Below are 24,998 nucleotides of genomic sequence, written 5' to 3'. Positions count from 1 at the left end.
CTATGCTCAAATTAAATATAATGGTTAAAATAAACCGTCAGTAACTACGTGAAATGTGATTTCATAATGTCAAAGAGAATAAACTCATATTGCACAGTTTCTCTTTATCTTTATTATTCAGGCAAAAATCGTTGGGTTCGCCTTGTCGTCAGGACCCCCAAACGCCTCTGGTGATTGGCCACTTCAAAAAAAAGGTTCGGCCCTCCTCTTCTCAGATTGGCCAGACTTGCGGGTGCTGTTTTACGATTGGACGTATTCCCTCCTGGTTAACGGAACCCGTCCCCTCTTGCGCAGGACTATATATATATATATGTGTGTGTTTTATTGGCAGCGGAACCGAAAGTCGTCCCGGTCTGCATGAACGACCGATTTGCTTGAAACAAAGAGCTCCCCTGTCCAAGTTAGCATGGCCGTGACGGCGCAGCACATCCGCGAGAAGCTCACCGAGGAGCTTGAAGCGAGCCATGTGGTACGTTGCTAGCTAGCTGCTGCTGGAAGCGCATGCTTCCCCAGTGCAGACAGGCTGTCGTGAGCTGCAGTGAGGTAACGACAGTATACAACACCAGACATAAACGTTAGACTTTAACAGAAGAGGAGATGTAACTTAGCAACGTGGGGCCCTGTTATATAAAAAAAACTGCTTATATTAACCAATCACATCCTCTCTGCAGAAATCGGCATATTTCAAATTACTCCCCTTTATTCTTGTTTGAATGAAAAAGCTGACCAAATAGCCTGCATGCCCAGGGCTGATGGCATCCCTTTTGCTTGTCAGGATTTAAGAGCTCATAAATGTGAACTTTTCTGGCATTCTTTCATTTAAGTGGCTTTAAATGTCCATCGGTCAACTGAGGTGACAAAATCAACCAAAGATAGGGTGGGATGTAATGTCATCATCTCCGGTCTGGAATTACTGGGTGTGATGGAAGTAATGGTTTTCTTGACTGGAAAGCAGACTGTTTCAAATGAAACTGAATTAATTTGCTGCTATACTCAGTGCTGGGAGGAAAAGACATACTGCTGCAAAACGTGTTACCACCCTGATGCTTTAATAAAGTACCACCGTGAGGTAACCTTGGTCTCCTCAGTGTTGTGCTCTGAGAAAGGTCATGTCACCTGGCACCGGACTGTACCAACATTTAAACTTTCCCTTAACAGGACGTCGAAGATACCTCACCCAACAGATGTGCGGCAAGTTTCAAAGTGTTGGTCGTGTCGTCCCAGTTTGAGGGCAAGCCTCTTTTACAGAGACACAGGTACGTAGTGTGTGGGGAATCTCGCAGGTGAATTTCGCATTGTGGGTTTGTATTCAGACTGAAAAATCCTTCCGAACCGAACCTTTTTCTCTGCCTCGTCAGGATGGTGAACAGCTGCTTAGCTGAAGAGCTGAAAGAGATCCACGCCTTCGAAATGAAGACCCTCACACCGGAGCAGTGGGAGAAACTCAAACCACAGTGACAATCTGACACGGGCTGCAAGAAACGCACGTCAATCTGCAATGACATGAAGAGGCGTTGACAAATGCATCACACTCCTCAGCTGATAGCTTATTCTGAAAGAAAGTAAGCTGGCGCTTTCTTTCATTTTCTATATATATATCAGCAATATGGGAATACATGTGACAGGAAATGTTGGCAATAAAACTCGTGCAGATTAGGGGAAACTCAAAAGCTTCTTTATTCTGCTGGTCTTGAAGATATACATGTATGCCTCTGTCTATATTCATGTTTAGTACTCGAGGTTACCTGAAGTGGGCTAAGATCATTGTAAGTGTGTCCTAACCCATATTGCCTTCATTTGGAAGCTGTCTGTTCAGTGCTGGGTTGTTCTTCGTGACATGTATGTAGTGTGCAGCGAGCTGGGCTGTGAGCCATTAGGTCACCTGTTATAGCCGAGGCATCTGTGGCAGTAGCTCAACGTCATAATTTGAATAAGCCCAATGTCTTCACGATGTCTTAAAAGTGTTTATGTAATTGTCAGACAAACTACAGTGATTTTAGTGACGTTTTATACGTAGTGGTTTTTATAGCACCACATGATGGCGCCCGCAGCAAGTATGATGGGTATTACAAACGAGGACACATTTAAAATGCTCCTGATCTTCCACTGCAGGGATGCACCGATACTGGTGTTGGGTATCGGGCTGATACCAGGCTAAAATGTAGTATTGGTATCGTGAGATTTTCCCCAAGACGTGTAATAGAAAAGCCACGCGTAACATGTCGGATAAAAGCAAAGTGGTGGGATTTAGTATGTTTTGGGACATGGAAGCCCGTGTTTCTTAGATGATAGGAAAAAAAAATGCTTCCGTCTCTTTTATTTTTCCCATTGATTCCAAACTCACGGTCTGTGTCTGCACAGTTCAGCAAAAGTAACGGGTCGGATTGGTACTCGGTATCGATCAATACTAAGATTCGTACTTGATCTCGGTATCAGCGCTGAAAAAGGTTATATCGGTGCATCCCTGTAGAAACTGAGGGTATATTCTTGAAGTGTGTAGAGGAACCTGCTTCATGTATTTCCATGTAGAGATTCTGTGCTTTATAGCCGTGTGTTATGTAAAGACTCCGCTCCTGCAGTGCTCACAGTACATCTCAGAATGTATTCACACTACTCTGAGATCACAGCCTGCTGTTTCCTGTGCAAAACCAGTCCCCGAAGCCACGGCGCCCACTTCATGAAGACTTTAGACGTTAGCTCAGGTCAAGAGTCGTCATACGACAGTGTTGGATGCTGGATGGAGGAGATCGCCCAAGAACTCCCGGAACCGTGCAAGACGTCGAGAAGCAATCGGTTCTGTCATTTTATCGCCATGGCGCTGCCAATTTTGTCATGTGGATTGCTGTGTGATTTATGTGGTGGTGTTTTTTTTTCTTCTTTTTTTTTTCTTGGCTGGTACCCAACAGAAAGGGCAAAGGGTGACGGGGCATGTGTGAGATTTGATTATGCACCATTTTAAAGATGCTGACTGAATTTAAATGACATGAATAATTCACTGAGCACATTGCTACCAATTCAATAAACATGCAGATAGATGCACATGTGAGTCCGCAGAGCAGACGGTGTGTTCTTGGGCGTGCGTGGACGGTTGGTGCAGACGTGCACGGAGGCGCTGGCGTTCCCATCGAGTGGAAACAACACAGCACTCTCACCCGGACCTCCTGCCTGCAGAACTTTCAGGCCAGCTGCTTTTCAGGAGGGCAAGTTAGTGGCGCTCCCTTTGATCACCGAGCCTACATCACCACACACTGTGCAGCCATTATTGTCAGCGTATAGATTTATTCTCCAACACCCCAGTCATCACTTAAGGCGCCGGTCATATTAATATTCCTCTGAAGTGTCAGTGACTGATGAGACTGTTTTATTTTAGAGCTACAGTCTTGACAACTACTTGTTAAATGTCTGTATGTAATCTGTTTGTATGAACAAGCCAAAACCCAATCATCGATTTATAATTGACAAATTGGATCGATCTTTTTTTTTGATAATAATGATGAGTAATATACATATACTATATAAATATATCTGTGTGTGCGTGTGATTTGATAGTATATATAATATCTATATAATATAATATGTGTTCTATATCCATCTTATTATAATTATAATAATATATACAGTAGTATATAGTATATACTATGCATTATATATAATATATATTACATAATAATATATGAGTAATAATGTTGTAAACTTTATTTATATAGCAACTTTCATACATGAAATGCAGCTCACAGCACCTAACATTAGAAACAAACAACTCAAAACAATCACAAGCAGAAAAAAATACAACCTCAAAAACAATTTAAGAGCATTTAAGATAATAAGATATTACAAGACAGGTGAATGTATGAAACATTAGCTAAATTGAATAATGATTTATTAAATCCAGCGAGTTCCGGGTCTACCCCGGGGTCTCCTCCCAGTTGGCTGTGCCTGGTAAACCTCCAAAGGAAGGCGCCCAGGAGGCATCCTAATCAGATGCTCGAACCACCTCAACTGCCTCCTTTCGACGTGAAGGAGCAGCGGCTCTACTCCAAGCTCCCTCCAGATGTCTGAGCTCCTCACCCTATCTCTAAGGCTGAGCCCAGACACCCTACGGAGGAAACTCATTTCAGCCGCTTGTATCCACGATCTCACCCTTTCGGTCACTACCCAAAGCTCATGACCATAGGTGAGGGTTGGAACGAAGACTGACTGGTAAATTGAGAGCTTTGCCTTCCGGCTCAGCTCCTTCTTCACCACAACGGTCCAGTACAACATCTGCATTACTGCTGATGCTGCACCAATCTGCCTGTCAATCTGCTCCATCCTACCCTCACTCATGAACAAGACCCCGAGATATTTGAACTCCTTCACTCGAGACAACAACTCATCCCCAACCGGTAGGGAGCAATCCACCATTTTCCAGTAGAGAACCATGGCCTCAGACTAGGAGGTGCTGACTCTCATCCCGGCCATTTCACACTCAGCTGCAAACCGCCCCAGTGCGCTGGAGGCCACGTTCTGATGAAGCCAACAAAACCACATCATCTGCGAAGAGCAGAGATGCAATGCTGAGGTTCCCAAAACGGACACACTCCTCACCTTGGCTGCTCCTTGAGATCCTGTCCATGAATATCACAAACAGAATTGGAGACAATGGACAACCTTGGTGGAGTCCGACACCCACTGAAAACATGTCTGACTTTGTACCAAGAATGCGGACACAGCTCTCACTATGGTTATACAAGGACCAGAAGGCTTGTAGCAACTGCCCCGGTACCCCATACCCCCACAGTACCCTCCACAGAGTGTCCCGGGGTACACGGTCATAAGCCTTCTTCCGAGTCCACAAAATACATGTAGACTGGCTGGTCAAACTCCCATGCCCCCCTCAGCACTTCCACAAGGGTAAAGAGTTGGTCCATTGTTCCACGGTGGCCAGGACAGAATCCACATTGTTCCTCCTGGATCTGAGGTTCAACAATCGGTCGGAGCCTCCTTTCCACCACCCTAGAGTAGACTTGCCCAGGGAGGCTGAGCAAAGTGTTTGTCGTTTGGCCTCTAACAACAAACAATCCAAATACCCCAGTGACAGGGGCACTGCTGTAGGAGACGCCGTCCTTCAGGTGAGACGTTAAACCGAGTTCCTGACTCACTCTGGTCATTAAAGATCCCATGGCACTTATCACAAAGAGTAGGGGGTCCCCGGTGTCCTGGCAAAACTCCCAGCCTGCCTCTCTCCATCTGGCCCCCTAACCATCCCCCTGTGTGATTGGCTCAATGGTTCCTCCCTCTCCGCCTCAAGCTGGTGTGTGGTGAGCGTTCTGGTGCAAAACGGCTGCCGTGCATCACCCAGGTGGTGCTGCACATTGGTGGTGTTTGAGGTGAGTTACCCCCTTCACTGTGAAGCACTTTGGGTGTCTAGATAAAGCGCTGTATCAATGTAATCCATTATTATCAATATGGGCGCCCCTGGTCTTGTTTTCTGAAACCTGTAGGAAGACCTCTGAATCCGTTCTTCCCCATAGAGAGGCTTTGTTACAATTTACCCCCTTGTTGTTTGGTTTTTGTTTTTTTATTTCCATGTCGTCCATCCTGACGTCCATGATATTAAGCTCAGGTGAACGTTTTGCCACCACACAGTGACGGGACCGTCCATATTGCAAGATGCATTTGAACGTACACTTGGACAAGCCACACAAAGGGGAGATTTTACGTTTGATTACAAATGTCTTCAGACAAAATGGTTCACTCAGGTAACGGGAACGGGTTCAAGGATTTCAGACCCCGTATCAGATTATCAATCAAATTATCGGTCAGAAAACTTTGCCCAACCCAGGTCAAAAGTGCAGCAGACTGTGCAAAACCAGTTTTCCAGGAAATTGTTGATGCATTTTCCCAGGACTAGCACACACTCGGTGGTTTATACTGGTCCCGGACGGGGATAGGGGTCTGTGAGAAACCGTTTTGGAGCTGGGAGAGCACAGCGACTAATGCTTGTGATGTGTCGTCACTGAGGCAGGTATAACTGGTTTAATGAATGAATTTAAGCATTTTTGAATGCCGACCCCGAGCCAGTTACGGTGTATGTATCACATCCACTCACATCGGGGTTGTTAAAATCTCCTTTTTCTTCCGCTGAGCCTTCCAGTGTGGGGAAGATGGCAGCACAAATTCACTTTTGCAACGGCCTCACCCAGTACCAGTGTGGGAAGATGGCGGCACGAAGTCACGTGTGCGGCGACCTCACCCAGTACCGCCCATGCAGTGTTTTTGTCCACGTCTGTGTCTAAATTTGTCTTCGTTTGATGGCTGGGAGAGCTAGTGTTTGATCGGCTGAGGGGGCTTGGTCTGCTGCGTTCTGTGGGCCTGGGGACCACGGCCCTGACTGGAGCTGCACCCAAAGAGGAAACACCGAGGGTGGTCTGACAGGACATGGAAGCGGGGCAGGCATAGCTAACTGTTAGCCCATGTTGACCGGTAATTCCGACAGTCATCTTGGCTGGTGTTCGTTCCCCTGGACAGTGATTTTTTTTTTAGTGTGGATATATGTGTTAGTGTGGATATATGTGTTAGTCTAGATATATGTGTTAGTTTGGATATACACTCACTGGCCACTTTATTAGGTACACCTTGCTAGTACCGGGTTGGACCCCCTTTTGCCTTCAGAACTGCCTTAATCCTCCGTGGCATAGATTCAACAAGGTGCTGGAAACATTCCTCAGAGAGTTTGGTCCATATTGACATGATAGCATCACACAGTTGCTGCAGATTTGTCGGCTGCACATCCATGATGTGAATCTCCCGGTCCACCACATCCCAAAGGTGCTCTATTGGATAGAGATCTGGTGACTGTGGAGGCCATTTGAGTACAGTGAACTCATTGTCATGTTCAAGAAACCAGTCTGAGATGATTCGAGCTTTATGACATGGCGCGTTATCCTGCTGGAAGTAGCCATCAGAAGATGGGAACACTGTGGTCATAAAGGGATGGACATGGTCAGCAACAATACTCAGGTAGGCTGTGGCGTTGACACGATGCTCAATGGGTACTAAGGGGCCCAAAGTGTGCCAAGAAAATATCCCCCACACCATTACACCACCACCACCAGCCTGAACCATTGATACAAGGCAGGATGGATCCGTGCTTTCATGTTGTTGACGCCAAATTCTGACCCTACCATCCGAATGTCGCAGCAGAAATCGAGACTCATCAGACCAGGCAACGTTTTTCCAATCTTCTATTGTCCAATTTTGGTGAGCCTGTGCGAATTGTAGCCTCAGTTTCCTGTTCTTAGCTGACAGGAGTGGGTGCTGAGAGGTGTGGTCTTCTGCTGCTGTAGCCCATCTGCCTCAAGGTTCGACGTGTTGTGCGTTCAGAGATGCTCTTCTGCATACCTCGGTTGTAATGAGTGGTTATTTGAGTTACTGTTGCCTTTCTATCAGCTCGAACCAGTCTGGCCATTCTCCTCTGACCTCTGGCATCAACGAGGCATTTTCGCCCACAGAACTGCCGCTCACTGGATATTTTCTCTTTTTCGGACCATTCTCTGTAAACCCTAGAGATGGTTGTGCGTGAAAATCCCAGTAGATCAGCAGTTTCTGAAATACTCAGACCAGCCCGTCTGGCACCAACAACCATGCCACGTTCAAAGTCACTTAAATCACCTTTCTTCCCCATTCTGATGCTCGGTTTGAACTGCAGCAGATCGTCTTGACCATGTCTACATGCCTAAATGCATTGAGTTGCTGCCATGTGATTGGCTGATTAGAAATTTGCATTAACGAGCAGTTGGACAGGTGCGCCTAATAAAGTGGCTGGTGAGTATATGTGTTAGTGTGGATATATGTGTTAGTTTGGATATATGTGTTAGTGTGGATATGTGTGTTAGTGTGGATATATGTGTTAGTGTGTGTATATGTGTTAGTGTGTATATGTGTGTTCTTGTAGTTCTGGGATGTGTATGTGTCTTTGTGTTGCACTGCTGTGTGCTGGGGAAACAATGTTTCGTATCATTTCATGTGTGCAAAGTGTTTGTGGTTGTGATTCTTCGTTCTCAGAGACACCTGCATACTAAAACACAACGTGTCTGGAATTCAACACTCAACACTTGGGCAGTCATTTACACCCGGGATCAGCAGCCCCGCAGTAAGAGTCCATTTGGAGAGGATGGATGATTGATTGATGATGTGCTTTTACTCTTCAGTGAGTTGGTGTTGGAGAAAGGGAGCGAGGGAGCAATGTGCACTGTTTGCACCTGCAGGTGTGTGAGGATTACTTCCGCCACTTTCCCTCCCGTGGCCGTGCTGCTAATGGAAGACCCAGTGTGGGGGCGAGGAGAGGAAGGTGTGTGTGTGTGTGTGTGTGTGTGTGTGTGTGTGTGTCTGTGTGTGTGTGTGTGTGTGTGTGTGGCGGTACACTTGTACAAACGGGTCGAGTAGAACAAACATTTATTTCTCAGGTCAGCTTCCGTTTTGGACAATAGTCCGAGAGCTAAAAAGTCGTGAGACGCTTCAGCTGACTTATTTCACCTGTCACTTATTTCACCTGTCACTTATTTCACCTGTCACTTATTTCACCTGTCACTTATTTCACCAGTCACTTATTTCACCTGTCACTTATTTCACCTGTCACTTATTTCACCTGTCACTTATTTCATCAGTCAAGTTATTTCACCTGTCTCTTATTTCACCAGTCACTTATTTCACCAGTCACTTATTTCACCTGTCACTTATTTCACCTGTCTCTTATTTCACCTGTCACTTATTTCACCAGTCACTTATTTCACCTGTCACTTATTTCACCTGTCTCTTATTTCACCTGTCACTTATTTCACCAGTCACTTATTTCACCTGTCACCTATTTCACCTGTCACTTATTTCATCAGTCAAGTTATTTCACCTGTCACTTATTTCCCCTGTCTCTTATTTCACCTGTCACTTATTTTACCTGTCTCTTATTTCACCAGTCACTTATTTCACCTGTCACTTATTTCACCTGTCTCTTATTTCACCTATCACTTATTTCACCAGTCACTTATTTCACCTGTCTCTTATTTCACCTATCACTTATTTTACCTGTCTCTTATTTCACCAGTCACTTATTTCACCTGTCACTTATTTCACCTGTCTCTTATTTCACCTGTCACTTATTTCACCAGTCACTTATTTCACCTGTCACCTATTTCACCTGTCACTTATTTCATCAGTCAAGTTATTTCACCTGTCACTTATTTCACCTGTCTCTTATTTCACCTGTCACTTATTTTACCTGTCTCTTATTTCACCAGTCACTTATTTCACCTGTCTCTTATTTCACCATTCACTTATTTCACCTGTCTCTTATTTCACCTGTCACTTATTTCACCAGTCACTTTGTACGGACAACGTTCGATTCTCTGAAGCGTACGCTTGCTTTATTCATTCATGGTTTATTCACAAGACAGCTGGAATTCTTGGGGTTTTTCAGGGGAAACCGCGTCAGACTCGAGGGCAGCTGAAGTCCACCGGAGTAGAAAGAACGCTCCCTGCCGGACGGTGGGCTAGAAGGTATTTAATCAATAAACAAGCACCATGTGGCGTCGGACATGTGAAATGGGAATGCTTGATTTGTCTACGGGGGTCCGTCCAACAGCTCCCCGTTCACACGCCTTGTGAACTGCAGGGTTGGATGAGCGCGTCTGTTGGTTGCCAGCGAGACAGCCGCCAGCTGCTCACCTCCTGGAGTCCGTTGGTCCGGGTGAAGCACACCAACACCAGCATCTTGTCCTGTCCCATTCAGCTGAACGGACCGTATATTTATGTGTGTACATAAAACAAAGACACAACTTGCTGTGATTTCGTGGTAATCCCAAATCATCCCATCCCGAGTGCTCCACTCGCTACTCAGGATCACAGAAGTACAGCTAAACTGTTGTGCGTCACACGCACAACCTTATCCGATGGCCAGGGGAGCCGTTTCAAACACACTTCTTTTCTGACCCTGTTTTTGTTGTGATTTCTCCCCCCTTTTTCTCCCCGACTGTACTTGGTCAATTACCCCACTCTCCCCGAGCCGCCCCGGTCGCTGCTCCACCCCCTCTGCTGATCCGGTGAGGGATGCAGACTACCACATGCCTCCTCCCGTACGTGTGGAGTCACCAGCTGCTTCTTTTCACCCGACAGTGAGGAGTTTCACCAGGGGGACGTAGCGCGTGGGAGGATCACGCTATTCCCCCTAGTCCACCCCCCCCCGGACAGGTGCCCCAACCAACCAGAGGCGCTAGTGCAGCGACCAGGACACATACCCACATCCAGCTTCCCACCCGCAGACACGGCCAATTGTGTCTGTAGGGACGCCCGACCAAGCCGGAGGTAACACGGGGATTCGAACCGGCGACCCCCGTGTTGGTAGGTAACGGAATAGACTGCCACGCTACCCAGACGCCCCCTTTCTTGCCAGAGTCTGCGGATGTCACTCCTGACCCTTTTTACTGACGTCCAGCATGGCGTGCAGCTCGCCGGGCTCGTATCCCAGCAGCTCTTGCAGGTTGCAGACAAAGTGGTAGACGTAGCGCTTCCCCGCCGTCTTGTGGATGATGTTCTTGTCGTAGTAGTAACGCAGACCACGGCTCAACTTCTCATAGTTCATCTTGGGTTTGTTCTTTCTTCGGCCCCACAGCAGAGCTACCTTGGGGGCAGAACCATAAAGGGACATGAGAAAATTCTGCGGCAGCACTGTATGCCCACTAGGGCTTCGTTATTAGTCGTTCCCTTTATCAAGTGACAAACAAAAGTCATATTAACAACTTCTGACACGTAAGCCTGTCTGATCTACCTCATCGGGGTCTGTCAGCTTGAACTCCCAGCCGTTCCCTGTCCAGCTGATACATGACTGACAACTTCTGTCGGTCAGAAGCTCCAATAGAAACTGCCATAGTTGAATGGGGCAACTTCCTGTAAAAAGATAATGGAGGGATTAGCTTTGATACCAGCTGAATAGACCTCCAGATGTCTGAATAGAGCTCCAGATCTCTGAATAAATGTCCAGATGTCTGAATAGAGCTCCAGATCTCTGAATAAATGTCCAGATCTCTCATTAGAGCTCCAGATCTCTGAATAAATGTCCAGATCTCTCATTAGAGCTCCAGATCTCTGAATAAATGTCCAGATCTCTCATTAGAGCTCCAGATCTCTGAATAGAGCTTGGTGAGCGTTGGCCTCATGTATATGACCACCACTCACCAGTGTAACCAGTTAAAATGGCTGCTGGGATCGCAGCTCTGCCCAGATCCACTTGGTTCTCCACAAACTCTTTGGTGCTCCTGTGTGGCTGCTGTAAGGCGAAGGGCTCTTCACATAGGGTCTCCTCCACCCTTTGCTCTTTATCCAGGAGTGGATCAGGCCAAGACAGCAAGCCTGTGATGTCAGAGTCTTCGTAGTGCATAATCTCTACATTGGAGCCGGTCTCTGGAAGAGATAGTAGGCATGGAGACATGGGGTTTGGGTTACAAGACAAAGCATAATTACAGGCAGAGAATTGGGGTACCGCACGATTTTTTTCCGCCCCCCCCCCCTTTGTTTCCCCCAATTGTACTTGGCCAATGACCCCACTCTTCCGAGCCGTCCCGGTCTCTGCTCCACCCCCTCTGCTGATCCGGGGAGGGCTGCAGACTACCACATGCCTCCTCCGATACATGTGGAGTCGCCAGCCGCTTCTTTTCACCTGACAGTGAGGAGTTTCACCAGGGGGACGTAGCACTTGGGAGGATCACGCTGTTCCCCCTCCCCCCTGAACAGGCCCCCCGACCGACCAGAGGAGGCGCTAGTGCAGCGACCAGGACACATACCCACATCCGGCTTCCCACCCACAGACACGGCCAATTGTGTTAATAGAAACGCCTGACCAAGCTGGAGGTAACAGGGGGATTCGAAGCACCGATCCCCCTGTTGGTAGGCAATGGACTAGACCACCATGCCACCCGGACACCCCCTATTTTGCTTTTAAAAGTGTAAAATTTGTGTCGAATCTAGTCCACTAACCTCTGGTTCCCACTGGCAGTTGGAGCAGAGTAGCAGAGGCCATGTTCACATGAGGGCCCTCGGGCTGGACGCAGCAGTAGTCCTGATGTTGGACGGTCACGGGGTCCATGGTGTAAAATGGCGTGCTTTCACAGGGATGACTGGCAAACTGAAGGAGGAAGCGCTGCTTGTCTGAACATTGCTCAACGTAGTCTGGGTACGCACAAGAGAACCACGAGATCAGAACAAGCCACGACACTGGTTTTGATATGAGAGTAAAACGTAGGTTGGAGTCGCTCACCTGAGCTACAGTTACCTTTGTTGATTGGAGACTGGCAGTAAGACGTTATTGTGCAGACGGCGAAAGAGGAATCGGCGTCATATTCGCAGTCTGTATGAAAGTAAAAAGAAATGTTGAGGAGATGGTCGAAGTCAACAACAGCTCACAGATACGCAACCATAATTTTTCAACCAGTCTTAAAAATGATGATGAGCATGGTAGACATGGGGGATGCTGCCCGCTCCCCATTATAGTGACGAGTCTTCATGGGTTATACACCGTCCTCTCCCCCGCATCCCAAATATGATGAGGGTCCCCACTCTGTCTCTCTATTGTAGATAATAAGATGGAGTGTAAGGAATTAGCCAGTCTAGGACAGAACCCTATAACATATGGGGGGCCCGGGCAGTGTAGCGGGCTATGCCGTTGCCTACCAACACGGGGCTCGCCGGTTCGAATCCCCGTGTTGCCTCCGGCTTAGTCGGGCGTCCCTACAGACACAGTTGGCCGTGTCTGCGGGTGGGAAGCCTGATGTGCTGCACTAGCGCCTCCTCTGGTCAGTCAGGGCGCCTGTTCGGGGGGGGAATAGCGTGATCCTCCCACGCGCTACGCCCCCCTGGCGAAACTCCTCACTGTCAGGTGAAAAGAGGCGGCTGGTGACTCCACATGTATGGGAGGAGACGTGTGGTAGTCCGCAGACCTCCCCGGATCAGCAGAGGGGGTGGAGCAGCGACCGGGACAGCTGGGAAGAGTGGGGTAATTGGGGGGGGGGACCCATAAGATATGGGAAGCCGGACAGTAGTTGTTTTCGAGTGTTCATTTGCGGGTTTACCTCTTCGCATGGTGTCCAGGTGTTCCCACAGGATCTCTCCAGCAGTGCAGTCAGAGGTCAGGGCCAGAAAAGACTCTCTGTCTAAGGCACAGAGTTCTTTCCCTTGCAGGCCCCTCAAGTCAGGACCCAGGCTCAGGAGGCCAAACTCCGCCTGGCACCAGTCAAGCCAGTGGTTCACCTCCCAGTTAGACCACAAGCTGGGGTCTAAACCAACAACAAAGAAAAAGAGATGCACAACTCCGCCGCTCACTCGGCCATCCGGTAGTTTATCGTCATACACATGTTGTTGCCTGTCCTCGCTGGGCTGCAGGCAACAACATCTTACACACACATTTCCGTTGCTAAGGAGGGCGTCTGAAAGATTTAAGGACTCTTGTGTCCAGAGGGGTGCGCTCGGCACATCACACGTGGAATAAATCAAAATATATAGGATAACGCAATGAGATTCATTTTGTAAATGCTTCCTGATATATATTTTGTGTACTTCCATTACGTTCGAGCCGCTGCAGCTGAGTTCGTGTGATCTGAGCCGTGCAGTCGCCACGCCGGGTATCGTGCAAGAACGGGTCTCTCGGGTTTCTCTCCCGTGTTTTTGTAAGACCAGGAGAGTTTCTCGAAACCTCAGAAACCTGGATTTGATTCCTTCTGCTTTTAGGTCCTTCATTTGGCAGGAAGTCTTGACTTTTTTATTCGTTGCACGCGACACACATTTGGGGGATGGGAACTGAGGATGAGCACGTAATTGATGCGATTTTCGTTTGAGCGTCCGTGTCACGTGTTGCCTTGTGAATCACCGCCGCTCTCATCTTCCATATCTTTGAGAAGAACAAATAGGACCACGAACGGCGAGGAATCAGGAACATTTATTCGTCATCTCATTTCAAATATTGCTTCCCCCCAGCCCACAGCAGTGCAACACAAAGACACAAACACATATCCAAACTACAAAAACACACAACATATCCAACATATCCAACAATAATTTAAAAACAGACATTTTCACTGTTCAAGAGAACGAGCACCAGCCAGGATGGCTGTTGGAACCGCCGGTCTGCATTAGCTAGCAGTTAGCTTAGCCTGCCCCGCTTCCGCGTCCTGCCAGACCGTCCTCGGTGTAACACCCCCCCCCCCTCAGCCTCAGTGTTTATCTCTTGTGTGTGTTGGTTGCAGTGCGCTCCCCTGACTCGCCGTGCAGTTTCCCTTGCTTCCAAAGCAGCGGTCAGCATCTGATCTCTGTTAGGTTTGTGTTGCATTCGCTGATATCGTACGCAAACATGCACGTGTGTTAGGGTTGTCCTCCAGCACTTTACTGATGATACATAGGTTGCATGCAATTTTAAGGTTGAGCCCCAAGTTAAGTTCACGCATGCTAGGAATTTTTCGGTCATGTGTTTTATATAGAGTCAAAAAGGCCAGAGACACGTTTTTCAAAACCAGAAAATCAAAACTTTAGATCAACTAATTTAAAAACACAGTAAAAGGACACGTCTCAGTATCTAATTTGCAAGTACTTAATATTTGGGAGTAGATGGCTTCCTATACCCTGCAAAATGTAAACATAATACTTTTTTTATATTAAGTTGTCTTCTCTTACTGGCTACTCCCGTTAGGGGGCGCCACCGCGGATCACCCGTTTCCATCTCTTCCTGTCCTCTGCATCTTCCTCTGTCACACCAGCCACCTGCATGTCCTCCCTCCCCACATCCATAAACCTCCTCTTTGGCCTTCCTCTTCTCCTCTTCCCTGGCAGCTCCATATTCAGCATCCTTCTCCCAGTATACCCAGCATCTCTCCTCCACACATGTCCAAACCATCTCCATCTTGCCTCTCTTGCTTTGTCTCCAAACCGTCCAACCTGAGCTGTCCCTCTAATATACTCGTTCCCAATCCTGTCCTTCTTCATCACTCCCGGTGAAAATCTTATCATCTTCATCTCTGCCTCCTCCAGCTCCGCCTCCTGTCTTTTCATCAGCGCCAGTGTCTCCACACCATACAACATAGCTGGTCTCACAACCATCTTGTAAACCTTCCCTTTAACTCTTGCTGGTACCCTTCTGTCACACATCACTCCTGACACCCTTCTCCACCCGCTCCACCCTGCCTGCACTCTCTTCTTCACCTCTCTCCTGCACTCCCCGTTACTTTGGACAGTTGACCCCAAGTACAAGATGATCAACATTATAATAAATATCAACAGCACAGCCTGTATCTAGGATACAAAAACTGTAAAGCTAATTCCTTATTCTACAGGATATCTGTGACACTGCCACAACTGCCAGTCAATTTACAATCATCTCCTGGAGGTCATACGAACATTGCACTCTATGCTAGAAGGCACATTGGATGTTCTAAGTATTTAATTGACTACTTAATTAGTTGATAATCTGTATCAATTAATTAGTCCAACAACTGCTAAAACTGAGGCAAATCTGATGGCAAATGTTCGATATTTTTTTTGTAAGTGATCCTGAGCAGACGTGAATAAGAGCCGGCTGTATTTTGAAAACATCCTGCAGAAGAATCTGCGCCCTAACTTCTACCAAAGAGGTTCACGAAAGGAAAAAACTGATTGACAGCAAGAAAGGACCAATAGAGAGGCCCGCTTGCAAAGCACTCTCCTGATTGGCTGGCTGACAAGGCGCGGCGTACAGAGAACGTGTTCTGTCTGTTTTCAGCGTCCAGGGCGGCAACGGACGCCGGGTCTCTTTCCTCGGTGCGCCTACTTACTTGACAGCTGCCGGGATGCGGAAAGAGTTTGACCAAATATTTATAAAAACTTTTTACATTTGAATCACTGACAGCCTCTTTAAGATTCTCCCGGTTGCTGTTGCCAGTTCTCTAGGGGGAAGAGGTTGTTTGGGCCGTTCCACTTCTAACAGCCTGATTCTCAGTTCCCATCCCCCATGCACTCACGTCATTAAAGAAGGGTTCACTTATTAGTGAATCAAATATCATCGCCAGAAGGTTCTCGAAGGAAGAGGGCTAAACCATAACTGAATGCGGCTGCACAGCATCCTCAATATTTGCAGCAGGGCAAGTTCCCACGCTGGCACTTCAGCGGTTGTGAGATGCTAGTGGAAGTGTTGCTACAGTGTGCACTAATTTTATCCACCAGCGGTATTCAGCATAATTAGAGGCACGTGTAAAAAGAGACGAGGACGTCTCGGAGCGCTCAAGGAGCCGATGTTGATATCTCTTATGTGCTTCTTGAGAAAAACTAAGGAGAAATCACAAGAGAAATGTGGGAGCGCGTTGTTGCATTAGGCCGCATTTTTGCTTTTTGAATATCCTAGAACCCGACCGTCCATTACCTTGAGGGAAGTGCCTGCTGTTTCTCTCCTGGGCAAAGCCGGCGAAGGTGGCCCTCACAGCCTGGCTCAGGACTTCTTTACTGGTCGGGGTGAGAGGGGGCACCTCCAGGGGATCTACCTCTTGGCCTGTGACAACATAGGAAGAAGATACACAAGTGGATATCCAAAGTCTTCACACCGGGGTGGGGGGGGGGGCAGGCTAAGCTAACTGCTAGCCCATGCAGGCCGGCGGTTCCGGCGGTCCTCCTGGCTGGTGTTCGTTCCCTTGGACAGTGATCTTTTTTGTTTAGTGTGGATATAGTATATGTGTTGTTGTAGTTTTAGTCTTTGTGTACGTGAGGTGAAATGACCAAGTGCTCCTGGCTCGTGATACGGCTGTGGGCTGGGGAAACGACAAAGTGTTCTGGTCCTGATTCCTGATGAGGGTTACATGAAAGAAGATTTTAGACCAAGGCCAACGTTGACTCGGAAACGACTGCATCCGTCCGTGGTAGAGCCATGCCACTCCATGTGTATTTATAACCTCCATGTGCTGCACTCTTCACATTTCTGGGCTGTTGGATCAAAAGGCCAGATGCAGGCAGTTTGGGACAAAGAGCAACATCCAGCTCTGTCTGGATTATACACCAAAACACAGCCTTCCAAGACCAACTGAGAACGTGGTTTATGCCATGAAACTGACGTACAAATGTTTACTCTAAAACCCAAAGGACAGTTTTGTTTTCTAGATAGAACCCAGTGCCCCCTACCACCAAAGAAGACCACCTACTATCATCACGGTCGTGTCATTGATCCGTTTCTCAACCTGAGGCGTTATTCATGGTCGCTCGAGTAGCTGACTTGTGCAACACAGGACCAGTAGTCGTTCCTTACAGTCTTGTCTAATAAGAAAGTTTAAAAGACGAGGAGAAATGAAACCGACGGAACCCGTGGAAATCTTTGGTAATACAGTAACAACACAATCCATCCATTATCTGAGCCGCTTATCCTGCTCCCAGGGCTGCGGGGATGCTGGAGCCTATCCCAGCAGTCACTGGGCGGCAGGGGGGGGGACACCCTGGACAGGCCGCCAGGCCGTCACAGGGCTACAACACAATCCGCATCGCACAAAATAAGTCAGACCGGTAATTCCAAGGTCAGCCTTCTGTTTCGATAAAATTACTTGACGTTTGCATCAGTGTGCATCGACTCTTTTGCAGCAACCATGGTGGACAGTTCCCAAAATCCAGGTCTTGCTTGCCTGGGAGAGACTAATCCAGCCATCCCTTGTGCTGTTCTATGCAAGCTGAGTTTTATTTGTCCACATCTAACACACTGTCAAAAGTGAGCCGCCGTGTTAATCTAGAATATTTTGGGAAAAACAAATTGAAAGTGAAGTCCAACACACTCGGCTTGCGTGCCAGGCCTCGGTGCGTTTAAAAGTAGATGATCTGAAAAGGTGAAGTTTGACATCCGCTGTCAACAGACCTCCTTTACAGCTTCCACCGAGTTCGATATCTAACACCCAACGCTAACAAATGTGAAGAAACGGGGAATCCTTTGGAAATGACTGAGTGCTGTCATCATGTTAATGCAACAAAGAGATACTTGTCTTACCGTAGGCACTCCCGTCCATCCCAAGGCCTTGGGGAATGGTGATCAGGTGGCATAAACTAAGCCGCCGGGGGAGGAAGGGGGCTCTAATATAATGGATGGCCACGAAGGAGGAGACAGGCTGTGACGGATACGTGTCAGTCATGGCTGCATGGGTAGGGCCGTGGCCCCTGGTTTGATGGAAGCACCTCAGGAACCTACTATTGGATGAAATGAGAAATGATCTCACTCATAGGGGCTGACTGACAACATGTGTGACGAGGACTGGCTGAGGCAGAAGTACTTGCCTACACATGGAAACGAGGAAAAGCTACCCCGAGAAATCCCTTTAGCCACCATAACACGGCACACATGACAGATTAAAATGGCATGTGCTGTGTATGATTCAAGGACGGCATCCCTCTCTATTAAATTACATAATTAGATCCACAAAAAGGGCAATAAATGTTAGGGTATCAGAACTAAAGATGGCCTTCAGCATTTCTGAAAGACATTCTCATTTAAGAAAAGGTTTTTAACAATTACAGACTACATTTACAAAATGATACCTGAAATGGTGACCCTTTCTTTCACATGACAGAGATGAATAGAAACACGTGGCTTGTCAAAAGACGTTTATTAATAGCTGCATACTACAACACGTAATAAAGCGATGGCCCTTAATAACATTTTACAAAATAGCTCCACAAACGACTGCGTTCAAATTAATACAACAAAACACCGGTACCATCGGCTATTTGGAAAACTAGTAAGCGGGAAGCGGCACAGTGAGGAAATCCAGCCAGTACTTTTTCCCCTCCGGTCTTTTCCGCTTATCCTCCCATTTTTGTCCTTCGTACTGTGGAAAGGTCCACTCATCTTTTTTTTTTCTTTTTTTCATAAATTTATTTCTGATTTTTTTCATTTTCTCCCAATTTAGTGGCCAATCGATCCCTATTTTAATCCAAACACCCACCCTCGTACTGCATGCGTTCGCCGCCTGCACCTCTCCGGCCGGCAGTCTCGAAGGAGACGCCTCGCCACTCATCTTTAAAGTCAAGTCAGGTTTAAACAAAACAACTCTGCACACTTTTCTCTTTTTTGAGCCCACTTGAGTCTGTTCCAATGGTAGGCCACTATGAAAGAGGCCTTCTGATTTTGCTCTTACTCATGACTAAATATTAAGTTCCATTTCATTTTTCTTTTCTTTTTTCTGACATACGTTACTGATCCCCGTAGGGAAATTACGCTCTGCATTTAAGCCCCCCCAGCTGTGCAGCTAGGAGCAGTGGGCAGCCGCCTTGCAGCGCCCGGGGACCAACTCCAGCTCGTCTTGCCATGCCTCGGTCAGGGGCACAGACAGGAGTATTAACCCTAACATGCATGTCTTTGTGATGGTGGGGGGGGGGGGAACCGGAGCACCTGGAGAAACCCACCGCAGACATGGGGAGGACATGCAGACTCCACACGGAAAGGAACTGGGATTTTAGTTTATACACATTGTTCAACCGCTTTCTTGACAAGGCCGCTCATGAAAAGAAGCCCTGTAATAATCTCTAATGGAAAAACCTTATTAAAGACAAACTAAAAAAGACTTAAAATGTTAGATTCAACATCATGGCTTGCCACGACTCTGTGAAGATCGAATTCTTCCATTGCTCTCCATTCAATTTCCAGGCGTTGTCATTGGGGGCAGTGGGAACGCTGGTGGAATTTAAGTCCTCCGTAGTTCCGAAAAGCCTTCCCACACTGTCCACACGTGTAGGGCTTCTCCCCGGTGTGGATGCGGAAATGCCTGGTCAGAGCCCCGGAGTGCCGGAAGCGCTTGCAACAGACGGAGCAGACATAAGGCCTCTCCCCTGTATGGATGCGCAGGTGGGTCTTAAGGTTCTCAAAACGGTTGAACTCCCGGTCACACTCTGAGCACTGGAAGGGGCTGCATCCTGGTGCGAAGAGCTGTCGCTTATTCCTTCTCATGCCCCCCACGGGCTGCTGGCAGGACTGCTGGAGCTTCTGTTGGCACTGGCTGTAGTGCCGGCGCAGCATGCTGGGCTGGTGAAAGGTCTGGCCACAAAACTTGCAGGTGCTGAGACCCCCAGACGGGTGGCTGGAGTTTTGAGTAGTCCTGATGTGGACTCTACATGCCTGAGGTGGCGCTGGGATGGTAGCTGGCTCCTCTGGCTGGTAGACGTGCGGGAACACCGAAGAAAGGGGCTTTAGAGCACCGACTGATGGAACACTGTTGTTCACTTGTGAAGGAGAAGCTGTAGGAGAAAATCAAAGACAATTCATTAGTGAGGTCCTTTATGTTACTTCCCTACCGAGGAACCACACTGAATGAGTTGATATATGGGGACATCATGTGCCTGTTATCATTTGGCTTTAAAGGTGAAATTCTGCAATCTGACGTTCATCTGGACATGCAGATTGCATGCACACTGAATGCAGACTGGATGCACAAACACTGACGTTCACTCTATTGTACGCCAGCAGGAGAGCCCACAAGTATCTCACTAAGACTGAACTTCATACTGATCCACCTGTGGGTGAGTTTCAGTGGCTTCATTAGTGTATGAATGTGTTGTGTGCATGAATGGGTGAATGAGGCATACACTGTAAAAGAAAGAAAAGTGCTTCGAGGGCTCGGTAGACTAGAACAGCACTATATAAAATGCAATCCATCTGGACAACACAGAAAGGAAGGTAGGATGGGATTTTGTGAGGGGAGGGAGTTTGATTTGACTAACAGCCGGGTACCAGTTTGGTGGTAGGAGATCATTCATAGTCATCCTAATCACTATTCCAATTCACTGTTGTACGCCTGCAAGTGCAGGGTGACATTAACTTGAACATTTTTGTATTTTTCCAGGAAGGGAAAATATTTTTTATAAGCTTAAAAAATAAAATTTCATGTTTGTTTTTTTCCCTCACTCACCCAGAGCAAGGCTGCTGAATGGAAGCAGACTGTCTGCATCTCGGTTCTGAATATCCAACAGCGCTGGTTTCCACTCCTCCAGGATTTTGGACTGGACTAGAGGCAGACTGTCAGGACCAAAATCCTCCACTCTGATGGACTCGTCAAAGCAGCAGTCTGGACCGTCTCCCACTTCAAAAGCTTCCTCTTGTTTTACTCTAACTTGCTCCGATGCAGGGTTCTCAACCCCACAGCGAAGGGATGGCGAGTCGCTGGGCTGAAGTGTCATGTCTCGACATGGGTGCTGAGGGTTTTCCATTTTGACCACACATAAACTGGAGACCTCTTCATCCGATTCTTTACAGAAAAGAAAGTCAGAGTTAAGGCCAGCCCCATATGTGACCCCATTTCAGAGAATGTTACGAATTGATGGGGTAGCTTCCCGTTGACAGAAGAGCTTCCCATAGACTTAAGAGCGTCCCATAGACAGAAGAGCTTCCCATAGACAGAAGAGCTACCCATAGACAGAAGAGCTTACCATAGACAGAAGAGCTTACCATAGACAAAAGAGCTTCCCATAAACAGAAGAGCTTCCCATAGACATAAGAGCTTCCCATAGACATAAGAGCTTCCAATAGACAGAAGAGCTTCTCATAGACAGAAGAGTTTACCATAGACATAAGAGCTTACCATAGACATAAGAGCTTACCATAGACAGAAGAGCTTACCATAGACAGAAGAGCTTTCCATAGACAGAAGGGCTTCCCATAGACAGAAGGGCTTCCCATAGACAAAAGAGCTTACCATAGACAGAAGAGCTTCCCATAGACAGAAGAGCTTCCCATAGACAGAAGAGCTTCCCATAGACAGGCATGAGGAACAAAATTTTTAGCCGTTTTCAATAATTTATTGCATCTTTGAAAGTAAGCCCATGTTCCCAAGGTCTCTGGAGTCCTGCCAGCGGGGTAAAGTGTTTAGCAAGGGTGAAACAGATCTTAAATCACGTATTTCGACAGCCTGTGCTACTGATGAAGATGGCTCCGCCTGCTGCACTTCTTCGCTGGTTGTTATGGTAACGTACAGCAAAGTTCGAGGACAGTGTTGTCTGCGGCACTTACATTACCTTAACATACAGGGAAGAAGTGAAGCAGGTGGAGCCATCTTCTTTTAAAAACAGATTTTTAAAAAAGGGGGACTTTCTGCTTTATTCCTCATGTCCGTCTATGGCAAATTGATGTGACTCCATCTCAGGGCAACACATTATGAAGAGGTGGGGTCACAAATGGGGCTGGGTACATGCAGGGTCTGTCAGGGATTGGTTCAACAAAATAACAATGGGTCACTATCTGTGACATACAAGAGTTAAAGGGAAGGTTTACAAGATGGTAGTGAGATCAGCTATGTTGGACGGTTTGGAGACAGTAGCACTGATGAAAAGACAGGATAAGATTTTCATTGGGAGTGATGAAGAAGGACAGGGTTAGGAACGAGTATATCAGAGGGACAGCTCAGGTTGGACGGTTTGGAGACAAAGCAAGAGAGGCGAGATTGAGATGGTTTGGACATGTGTGGAGGAGAGATGCTGGGTATACTGGGAGAAGGATGCTGAATATGGAGCTGCCAGGGAGGAGGAGAAGAGGAAGGCCAAAGAGGAGGTTTATGGATGTGGTGAGGGAGGACATGCAGGTGGCTGGTGTGACAGAGGAAGATGCAGAGGACAGGAAGAGAACAGGAAGAGATGGAAACGGATGATCCGCTGTAGCGCCCCCTAACGGTAGCAGCCGGAAGTAGTAGTAGTAGAAGTAGAAGTAGATTATCTGTGACATACCTTTAAGCAAGTGATCAAAGGCAGTTGTGTTTTTGGAGGCATGTTTGGAGTACCCCTGAGAGACGACCGGAAGGTTTTCCTGAGGGCATCCATCTCGCTGCTCTCTTCGCTCTTTCTCTAGATCCGATGAAGCGTCTCGGCCAGGCGGCCCCATGGCTTCCTCCTCGGCGGCTTGTCTGGGATCTCTGGCGGGGTGGCGGTCCGGCTGACAACTTCTGGACGGCTGAGTTGTGTGGCTTTCGTCGATCGTGTGTTGTGTCGTCGACGCACAACTATCGTCTCTCTGGCCGAGGAACTTGCGCACCGAGTCCAGCTTCTCCTCCGCTTTCAGCAGACGCTGTTTGAGGGACTGGTTCTCGCTTTGGTTCTCCAGCATCTGGCGGCGGAGGTCTCCCATCGCCTGACCGACCAGCTTGGTCACCTCCAACACCGCGATGTCCACCGCCACATCAAACGCTCCGTGGATCGTGGCCGCCAGTTCGTCCCTGAAGGACAGAGAAACCTCGTACTCGCCGGTTTTGGCGGCGGCAGGCAGCGTCTTACTCTTGGCCGGGTGAGACATGGCGAGCTGGAAGTAGTCCGTCGACTCTTGGCGGAGCGACGTAACCCAAAATAAACAGATCGCTGCGGCTTCAAGTTGTTTCTGCTTTTGTTTCTTCTTCTGCTTTTTCTGCCGCCTGCCTTTTCTTCGTGTTAATTGGCGGAGCCCAAACCAACTTTAAAGACGCACACCGCCACCTGCTGAATGGGAGTGTGTAGATTCACGGCCTTGGATCGTCAGAATGCAGATTGTCTATTTTTAAAAAAAAAAGGAGGGGGGTGTCACGTCCTGTTTCCTAACCCTGCCTGTATTATATAACGGTAGAGGCTAGTTCCCATCGATGCAGAGAACGGTCAACTGAGCATGCGCAAGTACTCGTTGCCTCCGTTGTTTGGGTAGGTTAAGGTTAGGGTTAGGGTGGGGTTAGGGTTAAAGTTCGCTAATCAGACGCAGAGTAGGGGCGGGTCTTCCTAGAATCCCAGCGCCTGGATGCTACGCGGGGCGTGCGGAGGCGTGGTGGAGGCATTTCGCGCATGCTCAGTTGACCGTTCTCTACGCCGTTTCCGTTCTCTGCATCGATAGGAACTAGCCTCTACATTTATATAACCTATCAACTCCCTTCTAGTTTCCTTTACATCCTGCCCTGTCTCACCTGCTATGTTTCTTAACGTCTCCCTCTCTGAAGTATAATCACTACAATGCACGATGACGACTATTACACCACGGACACAGGTTTGATGACCTTTCTGCATTATATGTAATGTGGAGTGAAAACCTGCATTCCCGAACCGTGTAATGATTACTTCCTCTCTGCAGACACGATATCCTCCTTTAAAGTGTTCAACATGGACTGACTCCTGTGTATTCTGATATAGCGAATTCGGGGGCAGTCCGGGAACCGCCACAGTCGGGACGCGAACCCGTGTCGCACACTCCGCAAGCGACAACGTTAACCAAGTCGACTAAAGCGTCCGACCCGTTAGTCAACGACCAACGTGTCTACTTATCCATGCACGTTACAATAATAATGTCTCCCTTTATCGTCTGTAGCCCCTTCCTTCTGCCAGGCATGTTCTCATTAATGATTTTGCCTCTCCCATCCACTCCTCCTTTGCCAGTTTATCTGCTTGTCCGTTACCTTTAACACCCACATGAGCAGGAGCCCAACAAAACTGCACTTCTGTACCCATCATTTGTAATCTAAAGAGACTTGGAAGAGACGACTCCAGTTAACTCTTTTTTTAACAATATATTTATTGGCTTTCAGTTCGCAAATCACATCAGATTATACAATGAGTAACAGGTATATAAGACACAGCAAACATTCTTCACCCTGTTGTCCCTCCCATAGCTCATCCCTGTCAACTGAGTAGAGGCGTAAGAAAGAGGGGGGGGGAATAGTAAAAAGTAAATCGATAAATAAATAAATAAAGGGTGTTTCTTATATCAGTGTACAACATCTCGATGGTACCCTCCTCCCTCAGAGCTTGTTCCTAGTGAAACAGGTTACCAACATTAACATTATGCCTTAAGAAGTACATAAAAGGTCTCCAAATATCAAGTTTACGTCTAAATACTACTACTACTCTCGGCTACTACAGTTAGGGGGCGCTACAGCGGATCATCGGTTTCCATTTCTTCCTGTCCTCTGCATCTTCCTCTGTCACACCAGCCACCTGCATGTCCTCCCTCACAACGTCCATAAACCTCCTCTTTGGCCTTCCTCTTCCCCTCT

The 24,998-nt window shown here is 47.6% G+C and overlaps 3 protein-coding genes across 3 annotated transcripts; 1 reads left to right on the top strand and 2 right to left on the bottom strand.

Annotated features, from left to right (window-relative positions):
- Positions 1-270: 270 nt before the first annotated feature.
- Positions 271-3,516, top strand: zgc:112271 (uncharacterized protein LOC553698 homolog). Its single transcript, XM_056300514.1, has 3 exons — positions 271-469; positions 1,159-1,256; positions 1,359-3,516. Exons 1-3 carry the CDS (start codon positions 407-409, stop codon positions 1,456-1,458), a joined length of 261 nt encoding a protein of 86 aa, XP_056156489.1. The 5' UTR covers positions 271-406; the 3' UTR covers positions 1,459-3,516.
- Positions 3,517-10,438: 6,922 nt separating this feature from the next.
- LOC130130529 (protein C-ets-2-like) lies at positions 10,439-18,146 on the bottom strand. Its single transcript, XM_056300237.1, has 8 exons — positions 18,005-18,146; positions 16,409-16,534; positions 13,098-13,301; positions 12,287-12,376; positions 12,007-12,198; positions 11,209-11,433; positions 10,802-10,920; positions 10,439-10,654 (listed from the first exon to the last, which is right to left on the bottom strand). Exons 1-8 carry the CDS (start codon positions 18,144-18,146, stop codon positions 10,439-10,441), a joined length of 1,314 nt encoding a protein of 437 aa, XP_056156212.1.
- A 460-nt stretch (positions 18,147-18,606) lies between these two features.
- Positions 18,607-23,366, bottom strand: LOC130130287 (zinc finger protein 853-like). Its single transcript, XM_056299942.1, has 3 exons — positions 22,723-23,366; positions 20,916-21,251; positions 18,607-20,244 (listed from the first exon to the last, which is right to left on the bottom strand). The coding sequence occupies exons 1-3, from the start codon at positions 23,282-23,284 to the stop codon at positions 19,664-19,666; spliced, it is 1,479 nt and encodes a 492-aa protein (XP_056155917.1). The 5' UTR covers positions 23,285-23,366; the 3' UTR covers positions 18,607-19,663.
- Between the last annotated feature and the right edge of the window lie 1,632 nt (positions 23,367-24,998).

The sequence above is a fragment of the Lampris incognitus genome, chromosome 20, assembly GCF_029633865.1.
Source record: "Lampris incognitus isolate fLamInc1 chromosome 20, fLamInc1.hap2, whole genome shotgun sequence".
Classification (NCBI taxonomy): domain Eukaryota; kingdom Metazoa; phylum Chordata; class Actinopteri; order Lampriformes; family Lampridae; genus Lampris; species Lampris incognitus.
Note: the sequence above shows the minus strand (reverse complement) of the source record. Positions and strands in the feature narration are given on the sequence as shown.

Coding starts and splice junctions, on each gene's coding strand:
- zgc:112271 (XM_056300514.1), top strand. CDS start 407: ATGGCCGTGACGGCGCAGCACATCCGCGAGAAGCTCACCGAGGAGCTT. Junction 470..1,158: donor AGCTTGAAGCGAGCCATGTG/GTACGTTGCTAG, acceptor TTCCCTTAACAG/GACGTCGAAGATACCTCACC. Junction 1,257..1,358: donor CCTCTTTTACAGAGACACAG/GTACGTAGTGTG, acceptor CTGCCTCGTCAG/GATGGTGAACAGCTGCTTAG.
- LOC130130529 (XM_056300237.1), bottom strand. CDS start 18,146: ATGACTGACACGTATCCGTCACAGCCTGTCTCCTCCTTCGTGGCCATC. Junction 12,199..12,286: donor CAAAGGTAACTGTAGCTCAG/GTGAGCGACTCC, acceptor GTGCGTACCCAG/ACTACGTTGAGCAATGTTCA. Junction 11,434..12,006: donor ACTGCCAGTGGGAACCAGAG/GTTAGTGGACTA, acceptor TATCTCTTCCAG/AGACCGGCTCCAATGTAGAG.
- LOC130130287 (XM_056299942.1), bottom strand. CDS start 23,284: ATGTCTCACCCGGCCAAGAGTAAGACGCTGCCTGCCGCCGCCAAAACC. Junction 21,252..22,722: donor CTTTGATCACTTGCTTAAAG/GTATGTCACAGA, acceptor TTTTCTGTAAAG/AATCGGATGAAGAGGTCTCC. Junction 20,245..20,915: donor ATTCAGCAGCCTTGCTCTGG/GTGAGTGAGGGA, acceptor TTTCTCCTACAG/CTTCTCCTTCACAAGTGAAC.